At 37.9% G+C, this 14,375-nt stretch overlaps 2 protein-coding genes across 2 annotated transcripts; both read right to left on the reverse strand.

The window, feature by feature from the left end:
- Nucleotides 1–4,737: 4,737 nt before the first annotated feature.
- LOC118819107 (C-C motif chemokine 25-like) lies at nt 4,738–6,716 on the reverse strand. Its single transcript, XM_036586753.1, has 4 exons — nt 6,592–6,716; nt 6,349–6,438; nt 5,124–5,241; nt 4,738–4,859 (listed from the first exon to the last, which is right to left on the reverse strand). The coding sequence occupies exons 2-4, from the start codon at nt 6,410–6,412 to the stop codon at nt 4,769–4,771; spliced, it is 273 nt and encodes a 90-aa protein (XP_036442646.1). The 5' UTR covers nt 6,413–6,438; nt 6,592–6,716; the 3' UTR covers nt 4,738–4,768.
- A 5,610-nt stretch (nt 6,717–12,326) lies between these two features.
- LOC118819106 (C-C motif chemokine 25-like) lies at nt 12,327–14,375 on the reverse strand. Its single transcript, XM_036586752.1, has 4 exons — nt 14,324–14,375; nt 14,079–14,165; nt 12,727–12,844; nt 12,327–12,448 (listed from the first exon to the last, which is right to left on the reverse strand). Exons 2-4 carry the CDS (start codon nt 14,137–14,139, stop codon nt 12,358–12,360), a joined length of 270 nt encoding a protein of 89 aa, XP_036442645.1. The 5' UTR covers nt 14,140–14,165; nt 14,324–14,375; the 3' UTR covers nt 12,327–12,357.

Consider the following 14,375-nt stretch of genomic DNA (forward strand, 5'->3'; position numbering starts at 1 on the left):
TGGTAAGAACAAAAATACAGTGTTTCCTTTTTCACATGCTCACTATGTGTTGTTGCTACTTTTCCCCACCCTGACTCATTTTCTTCTCTCTCCCCAGATACAACTTCAGATACTTTCCTTTTTCACTACTTTCACTCTCATCTGCAGTTAACCTCCTGGGTCCGTTCTCCTCCAAGCCAGCAAGACCTTCCCCACCTGCCCCCTGGCTGACAGGTGTCCTGTGCAGCAATGGGAGAGAACCAGGAATGGCTGAGAGCAGGTGGAGGAAATCCCAGGTTGACTCAGATCTTTGCTCCCACCGATCTGTCCTTCCCAAGTTCTCACTTGAAGTAACTCTTGCAAAATCCTATTTCTACAGAGGAAAACTGGAAGCATCAGCATCTGTTCCACTCAAGCATCTTCTCATCTCTTCGTAACCCTCCTTCTCCCTTACCCCCTCATCTCTTACCCTGGAGGATTCTCTCACCTTCTTTGAGGAGAAGGTTAATAGAATCTGCCAGTCTTATTCCTCCACTCCCCCATCAGTCCTCATCCTCTTGCTCTTAATTTCTTAACCTGCTTTTCTTCTCTCTCCAGAGATGACATCCTATAGTTACTCACATCCAGCAATCCAACCACGTGCCTGCTGGATCCCATCCCATCTTCACTGCTCCAGTCAATATCTGACTGCCCTTTATCACTTTCATCATCAACAGCTTCTTGTTATCAGGTCATGTTCCACCAGCACTCAAGACTGCCAGGGTGATTCCCATCTTAACAGCTTCGATGTCAGCACCTACTGACTGATATCACTTCTTTCTTTCCATTTAAAAATTCTTGAGCATGCAGCCTATAATCAATTGTCTCTCTTTCTCACTCAGAACCAGCTCCAGGACCCTAACCAGGACCTTCAAACCAGTGCACTCAACAGAAACTGCCCTCATAGCTGTGACTGAAAAGTTCCAGGCAGAGAGATTAACCAAACTATAATCAGTTCTGATCCTTTTTGACCTCTCTGCAGCCTTCTGTGTGGTCAACCACAAGATCCTCCTGTCTGACCTCTCCAACCTTGCATGGGTTCTGCATGGAAATGATTTGAGTTCTATCTGAAAGGCCTCTCTTCTCAAGTAAGATGGAGGGGGGCCACATCTGTTCCATGCACGCTCTCCGCAGGTGTCCCACAGGGCTCAGTGCTGGGTCCCCTTCTCCCTTCTCTCTACACTAATTCTCTTGGTGATGTAATATCCTCTAATGGCTTCTCTTACTGCTGCTATGCTGAAGACACCCAACTAATGCTCTCCTTTTCACCTTCTGATGCTCAGGTTTCCAGTCGCATCTCAGCATGTTTGACTGACATCTTGGTGTGATTCTGGATGGCCAGCTCATATCTCAGCTCATATTGCGAACCTGACTCAGTCATGCAGGTTTCTCCTCTACAACATCCAAAGGATACAACCCTTTCTCTTTTAGGAGGCACCCCAGGTGCTTGTTCAGTCTCTTGTCATCTCACGGCTTGACTACCACAACTCCTGGCTGGCCTTCCTGTGCAGGTCATCAGGTCCTTACAACTGATCCAGAATGCAGCAGTTCTTTTATGTCACTCTACTGCTACAATCCCTTCACCTGATGCTTGCCTACAAAGCCTAAAATGGACAAGCCCCTCCCTACTTTATGGCAATTGTCAAAACTCCATCTGTACCTTGAGCCCTTCGAGCTTCAAGTGCAGCTTGACTTGACTGGCCATCCTTTAAGATGCATCAAGACTCTTCTCTGTCCTAGCACACAAGTCGTGGAACAAACTTCCACCTTCATGGTCTTCAAACACAATGCCATTGAATGCCATTAAATAGAACTGTTGAATGTAGAATATTTTCAAATACAGAAGCTTTTTATTTCTGTGTAACTCATTCCATGAGAGCAATTTGGGTGCACAATATTAGTATTTCTAGGAATATAGTAAATTCGACAAACAATTCTCTCAAATATTAATAAATAACATTTTATAATGCAAATATAGCCATTTTTATTAACTAACCCAAATGACCAGTGTATAGAATTCCAAAAAAAAAGTTTTCTTTGGGAACTATTTTGCCTTGCAAATCTCTTCAGTGTACCTCTCTGCTTTGAATGTGTTTAAAAAAACCTCACCTCAAATATATCATGAAACAATGTATCAGACATCAGTCAGCGTATTCATGACCATTTCATGAAATGTCTTTCTGTGAGGTAACTTTTAGAACCATTAAACACTTGAGACATCTGGTTCCTATCAACACCACTGAGAAAAATTCTACCTGAGGTTTCTTTAGAATATAATATTTAACATCTCACTATCTGAGTGACTTTGTTTTCATCTTACCCACTGAATTATGTGGAAATTTTGAACAGCTGGAGAAATTTCCCTGTAGTAAACTAAGGTAAAATGCAATAGCCTATGTACAAATATATTTTGCTTACTTACCTAACTTAATTACCCATAAAATAATATTCTGTCAGGATAAGCAGCTTGATGAAGAGTAACACCATTTTGCTCCCTCAGAGGAGCAAAGATGGAAAACTAGTAAGTTCTGCTTTTGATAATTTGTTGTTAGTTCTACACTGAACTGGTCAACTTGCTCTACTGAGGGCTGAATACAGCCCAATTATAGAAAATAGATTTTGCTGCATATAGTCATGAACATTGCTGTCACTCTTATCATTTATTTAAAAACACTTTTGTTATTGATAACGTTCAGTTTACCAGACAAAGTCTTTTTGGCATTTGTTTTATGAAGGTTTTTCTCTGCTCTCAGACACACACCAAACACGAGTGCTCAGTTTGCATATTGTCGCTGTCCAATGAAAAACATGTTTTTTCTCCATTTTTTGCAATTTTTACTTTTCTGCATCATTTGAGCTCAGCAGCTGTCCTTTACATTATGTGAAAATTTCATAATGATTGGACCAATAGAAATGCTCCAAAATAGCTTAGCATAAAAACTTGTTCCATTAACTTACATTGAAAGTAAAGAACATTTTTCCTTCTCCTGTAAAACTATTTTGCAGATGCTTATTTTTCATTGGACAGCGACGATATGAAAGAATGCTTCACAGTCACAGCCTCACAGCCTCATTGGTCTCCTGTTGCGTATGTGAAAATGTCAAGACAAACATCTGACGCTACTTTAGTGAATCAAAGATAACACATGAATGGACCATAAGCATTTATTGTGCCTGCTGTGGCAATATATTTTTGGTTTCGGTTTAGTTTTTTTAATTTGCTGTGTTGTTTTTCCTCATCTTTGTTCAGCCATTTGACTTTAACTTATAGCGAAGGGTGTTGCAGTGTTTGTTGTTTTTATGTGAATCCAATATTCTGAATGATTGCCGAGATAAGTGATATTTTCACAGGGAGGAAGTGATGGAATAAGTAGGGTGATGACTGCATGGCTGTCACAAACAGGCTTCAGCCTCATATAATGACAGTGCAGGACTCTCGCAGTAACTTTTAACATGCTATCTAAAGGCTATCACATTAAAAGTCCCATATAATTCTACTGGTAAAAGGAGGTTGACTTTTTTATTTAAACACTAAAATATTTATTAAAACATGCACTTATCTTACTCCTACTAGTATAATTATCACTTTTTCTATCTCTACTACTACTACTGCACTTACTGCTAATAATAACAACTATTAACCGTTAGTTATTGACTTAAGACCACATTCTTATATATTACTTTTCCCCCAACATGTTAAAATCAGCTATTAAACAGTAATTGTGCACTGAAATGAGCAGAATATGTTCTCAGTAGAGGATGTGAACTTTGATTTGAAGATTGACAAAACATGTCATTTGACCAGGACCAGCCAAACTTTTGCACGAGTGTTTATGTTATGTTGTGAAAATTGATACGTTTGAGACCCTTTTCCCTGTATTTTTCAACTGCCCCCTTCCCTTGCAGAAGACCACTTGCCTTATGGCCCACCAATGATTTGAGTTTGAGACTCCTGCTATAAATACTGATCAATTTTTGAATTAAAATGTGAGATCACAATAATATTTTAATGGAGTAAATGCTTTATTATGAACAATAAACACATTACAGGTTTCTCTTTACAGGTTTCCCTTCTTCTTCTCTTTCACATATATATACACATCCTTACACTTACACAGTACAGCATTCTTAAAATTCATTAATGCATATGAAAGAATACACTGATCTGCATAAAATAAAAAAGCAACATCTGTCTGGGAAAAGTCTACCATCTGTCTGGCAAACAGCACTCCCATGTGAGTCTCACAGAACAACATTCAGATAAATGCAGCATATAGAAGGCGCGTCTTTCCAACACATTGTGCGCAGTGAATTGCAGTATAGACATTTGTGGATGAACTGCACTTAAAAAATAAAGACACTAACAGGCTGAAAATACGTCAGCAGTGAATACATTATGCCAAAGTCCATATATATGCTTACTCTATTCACTTGAATGGAAAAGTGTGGCATAATTAAATCACATTCATACAAGGATCTATTTATTCTTGTGTGTATACTTGGCTCAGAGTGAAGCTCAAAGAAGCTGTCTTGTGCACTTACAACCAACTATGATCAGTTCTCGCCTGGCTATAAATGCCTCACAGTGAGTAATACATTAAGGTTATGAGCTGCAGGCACCCAGTCATACGTAAGAATGGTCTATCTTGATGGCACTACTCTTGGTGACCGTGCTACAGCATAAAGACCACAGGAGTGCTCTCAAGAAATCTGTTTTTCATCATTTTGGCTCCAGAATAGTCTCCTCAGTTCAGTTTCCCTGCTTTACAGTGTTCATCAGATCTTGCACCCACTGCTGGCTGGGGTCAGCACAGAACGTCTTTGATCTCTTCGTCTTGAATCTTTATTGGAGACACAGAGAGAAGATATTGTAGATATAGTTCTACTGAGGCTTAAATTCAGACAAAGCACTGAGCTATAAATGGCCTTGCAAAAGCATAAATATGCACTGAAAGTTTAAAATAGCAAATTCATGCATTAATTGCAACATGGCTGTAGTTACATAGTGATTGAATTCAATCACAGACTTCCTGTGGAGGTTCAAGCAGTATTTTGGAAAATTCTTCACTTTCCCAGAACAGCTTGGGAAACTAGCCAGAACTTACACAATAGCTGGGATGTTGCATCCTCCATCAGTCTGCTGAATCCTGTAGCTCACAACTTTTTTTTTGATGGAATTTTTCATCCCACTGCCGTACCTCAAGCAGCAATTTTCATAAGTTCCTGTTGCAAAAAAAAAATTACAATAAAATTTAGTTTTAAGTAAATGTGCCATGTTTTACTGTAATATGCTGACAAATGGTTCTGCATTGTTTAAGAATTTGCCATCCTGCTGAGGTGCAAATGCACATTTCACAGCACTTAATCCAACAGAAAAACTACTGTACATTTTAAGTGACAAAACACAAGCGTGTCACAAGGGTTGTCTAGGAACCACTTTTCGTTCTCTAAAGAACCTTTCAAAAAATGGTTTTTAGAGAGTATGTTTTGTAAATGAGATTTGTGTGTGGATCGAACCTTTAAAAGGTTTTGAAAGAACCTCCACATAACCTATGTGTAAGGTTTCAAGCAAGAATGTTTAAAGTGGTATAGAAGCTTTAAATTAAGTTTAAAAGGTTCTTCACAATCACAAATGTCCTTTTCAATATATGGCACATATATACATATATACATACATATATATGTGTGTGTATATTGCTGCTGTCTGAACAAAACCTCTAAAATAGTTACTTTAAGTAAAAAACATACTTTACTGTTAATGTAAGTCAATGGAACCACACATTTCCGAATATTTTTGAGCCATTTCTTTTAGTCCAAAGATCAGGAAATTTACACACAATGTAAAGGGCATGTATGTATAGCAATTTGCATAATAAAAGTTATATGTGTAAATTATACATGCACAGAATAAACAGAATAATATACAGTTAACACATCCTCTTCTGCACATTTTAATGCACAATTAGTCTTTGCTGAATATAACATATTGCACATTATATATATTATATATTGTTTTTCCCAAACTCAGCGTACACATAGAACTTGTACAAAATTTTCAAGTTAGTTTACTGCAGACGATGTGATTTTCACTTCATCAACAAAATGTAATTTGTTCAAACTTTTGCATACAACTCTACACGAACTGATCAAACTTTATTCTGTAACATTGTGGTTAGAAACTTTGGCTTAACTGTAAATCAAATATGTTTAGAAATGATATTGCACAGCATGTGGGACAGTAACATTGAGACAATCAACAGTGAACTACTGTTAGTCATAAAGAACATCTGAGTTACCGCTCGAGCAAATTATAGTAAAATAAGCCCTTACCTTGTGCCAAGCTTGGACACATGCAAGCCAGAAGCAGGAGAAAAAAGAGAACATAGACCTTCATGGCTTCGCTCTGTTGTGTGATCTTATCTGAAGAAGAAGACAAAATGCACAGTTGACTTCTCCTCACAAGCCAGCAAAAGTGGATCTGATCCCTTTGAAGTGCAAACAATGTCTGCAGGTGGGATAAAATGAGCCTGGAAGACCAAATGTGGTAAGATTAAGTCAGATGGGAATACATACCGTGACAATGTCAGTGTCAGTGCTCTTGCTCAGCGTTTCTGAGAACCTACTGCACTTCTGGTCCTTTTGGGGGAGCTTTGTCCTTTTATGGCTTCTGGCAGTCCATGGCTCCTCCTCACATTTCACATCAAATTATGTAGATCAGGGGGTTCTCAACCTTTTCCACCCCATCTCTCTTTAGTTTTGAGGGATTTTGTAATTCATTTCAATTACTCAGACCACACTCACTGGGTTTTTGGATTAGATCACAATCAACAACACGAATAAACCTTTCTTGAAATCTGCTTCTTTGTCATTGGCTGATTAACTTGAATGTAACCACTCAGGGCGCTGATGCTTGCGTTTAATCAAACGTGAATCTTTGCTATTATTTTTAAAGCTTGCCTATCGTTTTAAAAGGAAGGACATGCGAGCAAATGAGAGTCTGTAAAGAGTCAGACATTAGGGCAGGCAGATTATGCTGATTGTACGGCGCTGAAAGTGCTGCTAGAAGAGGAGGAGAGCCAACTCTGTTGATGAATTCCCCCATTTGATCACAGAACACATTACCATCAGCAGTGAACTGAACCATGGTTTGTTTTAAGCAGACCGAGACCCGTTTTGCCGGAGCAGTTCAGCTGTTTGTTGCAGACCTGAGTACGGGTGGAATGTTCATACATGTCAAAACACAACAAACTAAAGAAAAGGTGCGATAGGTTGACACCAAACAAGATATGTGAAAGCACCCTAAGGAATTCCTGAGACAATGCAGCGCCCGTGGTTGTGTGGTCTCAAAGCGGCGATGGTTAATTAGCCTTCTGCAACATTTTTATTTGCATGCATATGTTTAAATAGTTTTTAATTTAAAAATGTTTGATTTTAGAGTTTTTAATTTTTAATTTTTAAGATAATCTTTTTTCCACTTGTGTTTTTATGATTAATGATGTTACTGGCCCATAACTACTGCCTCCCCAGAGTACAGACCCACAGGTTGGAAAACCTTGACGTAAACTGAATGAACCAGTTTCTCTTTCTAAATCCTGATGGAGCAAAAAAAAATGACTAAACAATTTGCTACCACCATAAAAAATCTGGTTATGCCACATGCTTGCCAGCTTTCGGTCTTCAATGGAAAATTACCCAATAAGTTTGATAGGGTCAGTTTGGTACCTAAAGAGGTTCTAAAGAGGACCTCAGTTAATGGCTTCTTTACAAATACTGAAGCTCCTGCTAAAGCCTGAGTAGACTGATGATGAATCAATGTGATGATCAGTTATTAATCTCAGCGTTACTGAAGCTCCTGCTAATGCCTGAGTAGACTGATAAATCAATAAGATGATCAGTTATTAATCTCAGCGTTACTGAGCTCTGCTAAAGCCTGAGTAGACTGATAAATCAAAGTGATGATCAGTCATTAATCTCATTGTTACTGAGCTCTGCTAAAGCCTGTGTAGACTGATAAATCAATGTGATAATCGGTCATTAATCTCAGTGTTACTGAGCTCTGCTAAAGCCTGAGTAGACTGATAAATCAATGTGATAATCGGTCATTAATCTCAGCGTTACTGAGCTCTGCTAAAGCCTGAGTAGACTGATAAATCAATGTGATAATCGGTCATTAATCTCAGTGTTACTGAGCTCTGCTAAAGCCTGAGTAGACTGATAAATTAGTGTGATGATCAGTTATTAATCTCAGTGTTGCTGAGCTCTGCTAAAGCCTGAGTAGACTGATGAATCAATGTGATGATCAGTTATAATCTCAGTGTTACTGAGCTCTGCTAAAGCCTGAGTAGACTGATAAATCAATGTGATGATCAGTTATTAATCTCAGTGTTCCTGAGCTCTGCTAAAGCCTGAGTAGACTGATAAATCAATGTGATGATCAGTTATTAATCTCAGTGTTCCTGAGCTCTGCTAAAGCCTGTGTAGACTGATAAATCAATGTGATGATCATTTATTAATCTCAGTGTTACTAAAAAAATAAAAATTAAAGATTAAGAAAATGCCAGTATGGTGAGGTAATTAGGTACAGAGTAAGGTGAAAATAAAGTAATAAGCAGTAAGATTAGTTCTTCCAAGAAGTATTAAGTAATGTAATTCCATTACATTTCGAGAAACATTGTTAGTAAATGGATTACATGTCTTGAGGAATTATCCCAACTCTGGAAAAATCTAAACTAACCTTATGTACCTGTTCAGCACTTTGACTCACTGAATAAAACAGAATTAGCTTTGGGAATGTAGCAACAAACTATTTGCTTTCCTCCATTTCTTTCTTTTTGTATTTTTTGCTACACTTTCTAACTTTGATTTTTAACTCGCCAAACAAATCACACCAAACAACCTTCTCTCCATATTGTAGATTTAGTTAATTGTCTCGTACGTACCAGTCTACCTTCATGCAGTTTTGTCATCACATAACAACATATACAAAATTTGTCAGTAACCTGGACACCCAAATTTGTAAATTTATTGTGAACTACTCTAAATGGTAATGTATGCAGAGGGAAATTATATGAAGCTAAATTCAAAGGAATAACTCACTTTTTAATTGAATTCATAGACAGAAAGCAATGCAAAAATGTCTAATGTTGATAAAACCAGAGGTAATGATGTCTTATGGTTTGAAATAAAAAAGCAAAAAATCATTCGCATAAAGTGACACCTTCTGTTCAATACCGTCTCTGCAAACTCCAGAACTCTTAGGCTTAAAACATAAAGCTACAGAAAGGGGCTCAACGGCAATGGCAAAAAAGCTGAGGTGACAAGGGGCAGCCTTGCCTAGTGCCTTGCAAGAGTGGAATACAACTTGAATATGTATTGTTAGTTGTAACAGATGTGCATGTGGAAGAGTACAAGACAAGGTTTTGACAAAATCCAAACTTCTCTAATGTATAGAAAATGTACTCCCACTCCAGATGGTCAAATGCCTTCTCTGCATCTAAAAATATAAGGACCTCTAGAAGAGTTAAAGATGAAAGACTATAGATTACATTAAGTAAACATCAAATATTGAAAAAAACAACATCTATTTTTAACAAAACCTGTTTGATTTGGAATAATTATGGAAAGAACAGATAACACTTTAGCTATCAATTTTGCTTCTACATTAATCAAAGATATTGGCTGATATGAACTGCACATAAGGAGATCTTTACTCTTCTTTAAAATTACGGTAATTGATGTTTGTGTCAATGACTGAGGCAAGCATTCAAATGATTCACTGAGCATATCAATTAAAAGCAGAGATAATTTATCCAGGAATTTCTTTAAAAATTCTACAGGGTACCCATCTGACCCAGGGCATTGCCACTCCGCATACTGCAAGGTGCCCTTTCTATTTTCTCAGATGTAATGGGCTTTTCCAGTTCTGAAGCTGAGGCTGCATTAAACATAGCATAGGAAGAGTATTAAAAATGCTTCAATTTCCAAAGAATCAGCTGATAGCTCTGAGTATGTAAAGAATTATAATAATCTTTTAACTGATCATTTATCAATTTCCAGTCAGTTGTAGTGCCTTAAAGCGTTGGATGTATGTGTCTGTCTGCCCTGCGATGGACTGGTGACCTGTTCAGGGTTTGTCCTGCCATCCTCCCAATGACCACTGGGATAGGCTCCAGCTCCCCCTCTGACTCAGAAGAATAAGCGGTTTAGAAAATGTGTGTATGTAGTGCCTGAAGGCATTTTAATTTGTAAAGAGGATTTCTGATGTAATTGATGAGCTAATTGTCGACAAAGGACATTATTGCAGACTTCAGAAGGACACAGATTCCTCACACCCCTCTGCACATCAACAGTATAAGGGTGGAGACAGTGCACTGCTCCACGTTCCTGGGAGTGCACGCCACTGACTGAATCTCTCCAGCACCTCTTCTTCCTAAGGAGACTGAAGAGGGCAGGCCTGCACACACCCATCCTAAACTACTTCTACAAAAGCATCATAGACAGCATTCTGACCTGCAGCATCACTGTCTGGTATGCAGACTGTCTCAGACAGGAAAGCACTGCAGCAGTCCATCACTGTGTCAAGCTTCCCTGCCATGAAAGACATCTACAAAGAATGGTGTAAAAAAAACCATGTAGCATCAGAAGGGCTCCCTCTCCTCCATCACATGGACTGTTTACACCACTCCCATCTCATGTACAGTGTCTTCCTTCCCTCAGGCAGTCAGACTGTGAATGGATCTACGTGATGGACCTTTAAACACATGAACTGCTACTTGATCCATACTACTCATTTTATCTGCTGCACTTTAACTTCTGCAGTCATCCAATCTTTGTGGTTGTATGAGTAAATATTATTGTTAATTAGTGCATTGATTAACAATATATGCACAACTGTTATTGTTGCTGTGGACCAACAGCTGGACTATTTTCTCTATTATTGTGTGCTCAATAGTTGAATAGTTGTAGTTGTTGTATATTTAAAGAAGAATTTATTGTATAGTGTTTGTATAGTTTGTCTTTATTTGTTGTATCTGTTTGCACCTTTGTCTGCTGCTGTTCTGTGTTAAATGTAGCACTGTATTCTGGATAAACTACATTTCACTCCTCTCTCAACACATTTGTGGTGAGAAGGAATGACAATAAAGCTAACTTTGAATACTCATACTAGTACAGTTCTACTCCTACTACTCCTGCTACTAATAATAATGATTATTAATTGTTAGTTACTAATATAACTTTGGCACAGACCACATTTATGTTTTATTTTCCCAAATATGTTAAATTTAGCAAAAAAAACAAAAAAAACCCAAAAAAAAAACAGTAATTGTGCACTAAAATGAGCACAATGTGTCCGCAGAAGAGGATGCGAACTCAAAATTGACAAAACATTTTACCAGGGCACCCAAACTTTTGCATACAACTGTACATGATATGTTGTGAAAATGTATACTTTGGAAAAGACATGAGACCCTTTTCCCCTGCATTTTCTCAATCTTAGAGAAGACCACTTGCCTTGTGACCCACCAGCAATTTGAGGTTCAGGTTAGGTTGAGGTTAAAATGTAAAATCACAATAATATTATTAACAATAGCTTAAAATTTGTCTTGAAAAACCAGAAAGGACTGAGCACTCAAACGTGAGTCTAACAGAACAACATTCAGATAAAAGCAGCATATAGACGACACATGATCTTTCTAATACATTGTGCGCAGTGAATTGCAGTATAGACGTTTGAAGTGGATGCACTTAAAAATAACTAAGAGACTAACGGGCTGAAAATACATCCTCAGTGAATACATTATGCCAAGGCCCATATATATGCTTACTCTACTCCATTTACTTGAATGAAAAAAGTGATAATAATTAAATCACATTCATACAAGGATATATTTGTTTTTGCGTAGCTCAGAGTGAAGCTCAAAGAAACTGTCTTGTGCACTTACAACCAACCATGATCAGTTCTCCACCTGGCTATAAATGCCTCACAGCAGGGGTGCTCAGTCCTGGTCCCTGTTATCTACAACCCTGCAGAGTTTAACTCCAACCCTAATCTAGCACACCTGATCCAGGTAATAAAGGCTTTCAGGGTCATCTGAATATTAGAGTCAGACATGTTGGATTTGAACTTCAGGATGGAAGTTCTCTAGGACCAGGATTGGGCTCCCCTGCCTTATAGTGAGTAACAAATTAAGGTTATGAGCTGCAGGCACCCGGTCATACATAAGAACGGTCTATCTTGATGGGACTACTCTTGGTGACCGTGCTACAACATAAAGACCACAGGAGTGGTCTCAAGAAATCTGTTTTTCATCATTTTGGCTCCAGAATGGTCTCCTCAGTTCAGTTTCCCTGCTTTACAGTCTTCATCAGATCTTGCACCCACTGCTGGCTGGGGTCAGCACAGAACGTCTTTGATCTCTTCGTCTTGAATCTTTATTGGAAACACAGAAGAGAAGATATTGTAGATATAAGGAGTTCTACTGAGACTTACGTTCAGTCAAAGCATTGAGCTATAAATGGCCTTGCAAAAGTATAAATATGCACTGAAAGTTTAAAATAGCAGATGTTATCACTTCATGCATTAATTGCAACATGGCTGTAGTTACATAGTGATTGAATTCAATCACAGACTCCCTGTGGAAGTCCGAGCAGTACTTTGGGAAATTTTTCACTTTCCCAGAACAGCTTAAGAAAATAGCCAGAACTTACACAATAGCCGGGATGTTGCATCCTCCAAGAGTATCCTGAATCCTGTAGCTCACAACTTTTTTTTTGATGGAATTTTTCATCCCACTGCCGTACTTCAAGCAGCAATTTTCATAAGTGCCTGTTGCGAAAAATTAATAATTAAAGTTTAGTTACAAGTAAATGTGCTGTTTTATTGTAATTGCTAACAAATGGATCTCTAATGTTTAAGAGTTTGTCGTTTTGCTGAGGTGCAAAGCCAAATTCCACAGCACTTAATCCAACAGAAAAGCCACTGTAAATTTTAAGTGACAAAAAATTCTATAGTGAAAGTAGTGACAAATTTGTTGCCTACACTAAAAGTGCCACAAGGGTTCTCGGGGGGATGCCAGAGAAGAACCACTTTTGGTTCCCTAAAGAACTTTTCAATATATGGTTCTTTGGAGAACCATTTTTGTAAATAAGACTTGTGAGTGTGAATAAGAACCTCCATATAATGTAAGGGTTTCAAGGAAGAACACTTAAATTGGTACAGAACATTAGGTGAAGATTTTTGAACCTTTAAAACACATGTCAGAATCCAGTCCTTGGAGGCCAAAACACTGCAGACATCAGCACACTGCCTCATTAAAAGCATCTGATTTAGCTCTTCAGTTAATTAGCAAGGCCTTCATTAACTGAATTCAGAACGTTAGATAAGGGTAAATGCTAATCTTTGAAGCACTTTGGCCTGGAAGGTCCCCAGTTGACATGTTGGCTTTAAAAGGTTCTCTACACTCACAAATCTTTTTTTCAAACAAAATGGAACCAAACACATATTGTCAAAAATACACTTATAGAAATGTGTGACAATTTATGTCTATTGAAATAATAAAGCTATATGTTTACAATTACGTGTTATAATTTACATAAGGTTATATTTGTAAATTATACACATACATACAATATGAAATAAACCGCACAGTTCTTCTCTCCCATAAAAAGTTACAGGTGGAATATACAGTTGAACACAAACGTTTGGGCACCCCTGGTCAAATTACATGTTTTGTGAATATCGGTTAACATATCCTCTCCAAAAAATACACTACTGCACATTTTAATGCACAATCACTGTTTGCTGAATTTAACATATTGGAAAACAAAATCAACATGAAATGTTGTTATGGCACCTTTTACATTACATTTTTTTTAAGTTTATTCCAGAGGATGTGATTTTCACTTAGAAAATCAACAAAACTTATTTTGTTCAAACTTTTACAATGATATGGCACAACTCGTGGGACAGTAACATTTAAACAGTCAACAGTGAACTACTGTTAGTCATAAAGAACATCTGAGTTACCGCTCGAGCAAATTACAGTAAAATAAGCCCTTACCTTGTGCCAAGCTTGGACACATGCAAGCCAGCACGAGAAAAAAGAGAACATAGACCTTCATGGCTTCGCTCTGTTGTGTGATCTTATCTGAGGAAGAAGACAAAGTGCACAGTTGACTTCTCCTTATAAGCAAGCAAAAGATGGATCTGATCCCTTTGAAGTGCAAACAATGTCTGCAGGTGGGATAAAATGAGCCTGAAAGACCAAATGTGGAGACTAAGATCAAGTCAGATGGGAATACATACCGTAAAAACTGTCAGTGCTCTTGCTCAATGTTTGAGAAGTTTGCGAATTACG

This window comes from Colossoma macropomum, unplaced genomic scaffold, assembly GCF_904425465.1.
Source record: "Colossoma macropomum unplaced genomic scaffold, Colossoma_macropomum, whole genome shotgun sequence".
NCBI lineage: Eukaryota > Metazoa > Chordata > Actinopteri > Characiformes > Serrasalmidae > Colossoma > Colossoma macropomum.

Bases quoted from the DNA above. Each gene is read 5' to 3' on its own strand.
- LOC118819106 (XM_036586752.1), bottom strand. From the start codon at position 14,139: ATGAAGGTCTATGTTCTCTTTTTTCTCGTGCTGGCTTGCATGTGTCCA. The intron at 12,845-14,078 runs GTAAGGGCTTAT...TTTTCGCAACAG, and splicing joins GTGTCCAAGCTTGGCACAAG to GCACTTATGAAAATTGCTGC. The intron at 12,449-12,726 runs GTAAGTTCTGGC...TTTCCAATAAAG, and splicing joins TGCAACATCCCGGCTATTGT to ATTCAAGACGAAGAGATCAA.
- LOC118819107 (XM_036586753.1), bottom strand. From the start codon at position 6,412: ATGAAGGTCTATGTTCTCTTTTTTCTCCTGCTTCTGGCTTGCATGTGT. The intron at 5,242-6,348 runs GTAAGGGCTTAT...TTTTTGCAACAG, and splicing joins GTGTCCAAGCTTGGCACAAG to GAACTTATGAAAATTGCTGC. The intron at 4,860-5,123 runs GTAAGTTCTGGC...TCTCCAATAAAG, and splicing joins TGCAACATCCCAGCTATTGT to ATTCAAGACGAAGAGATCAA.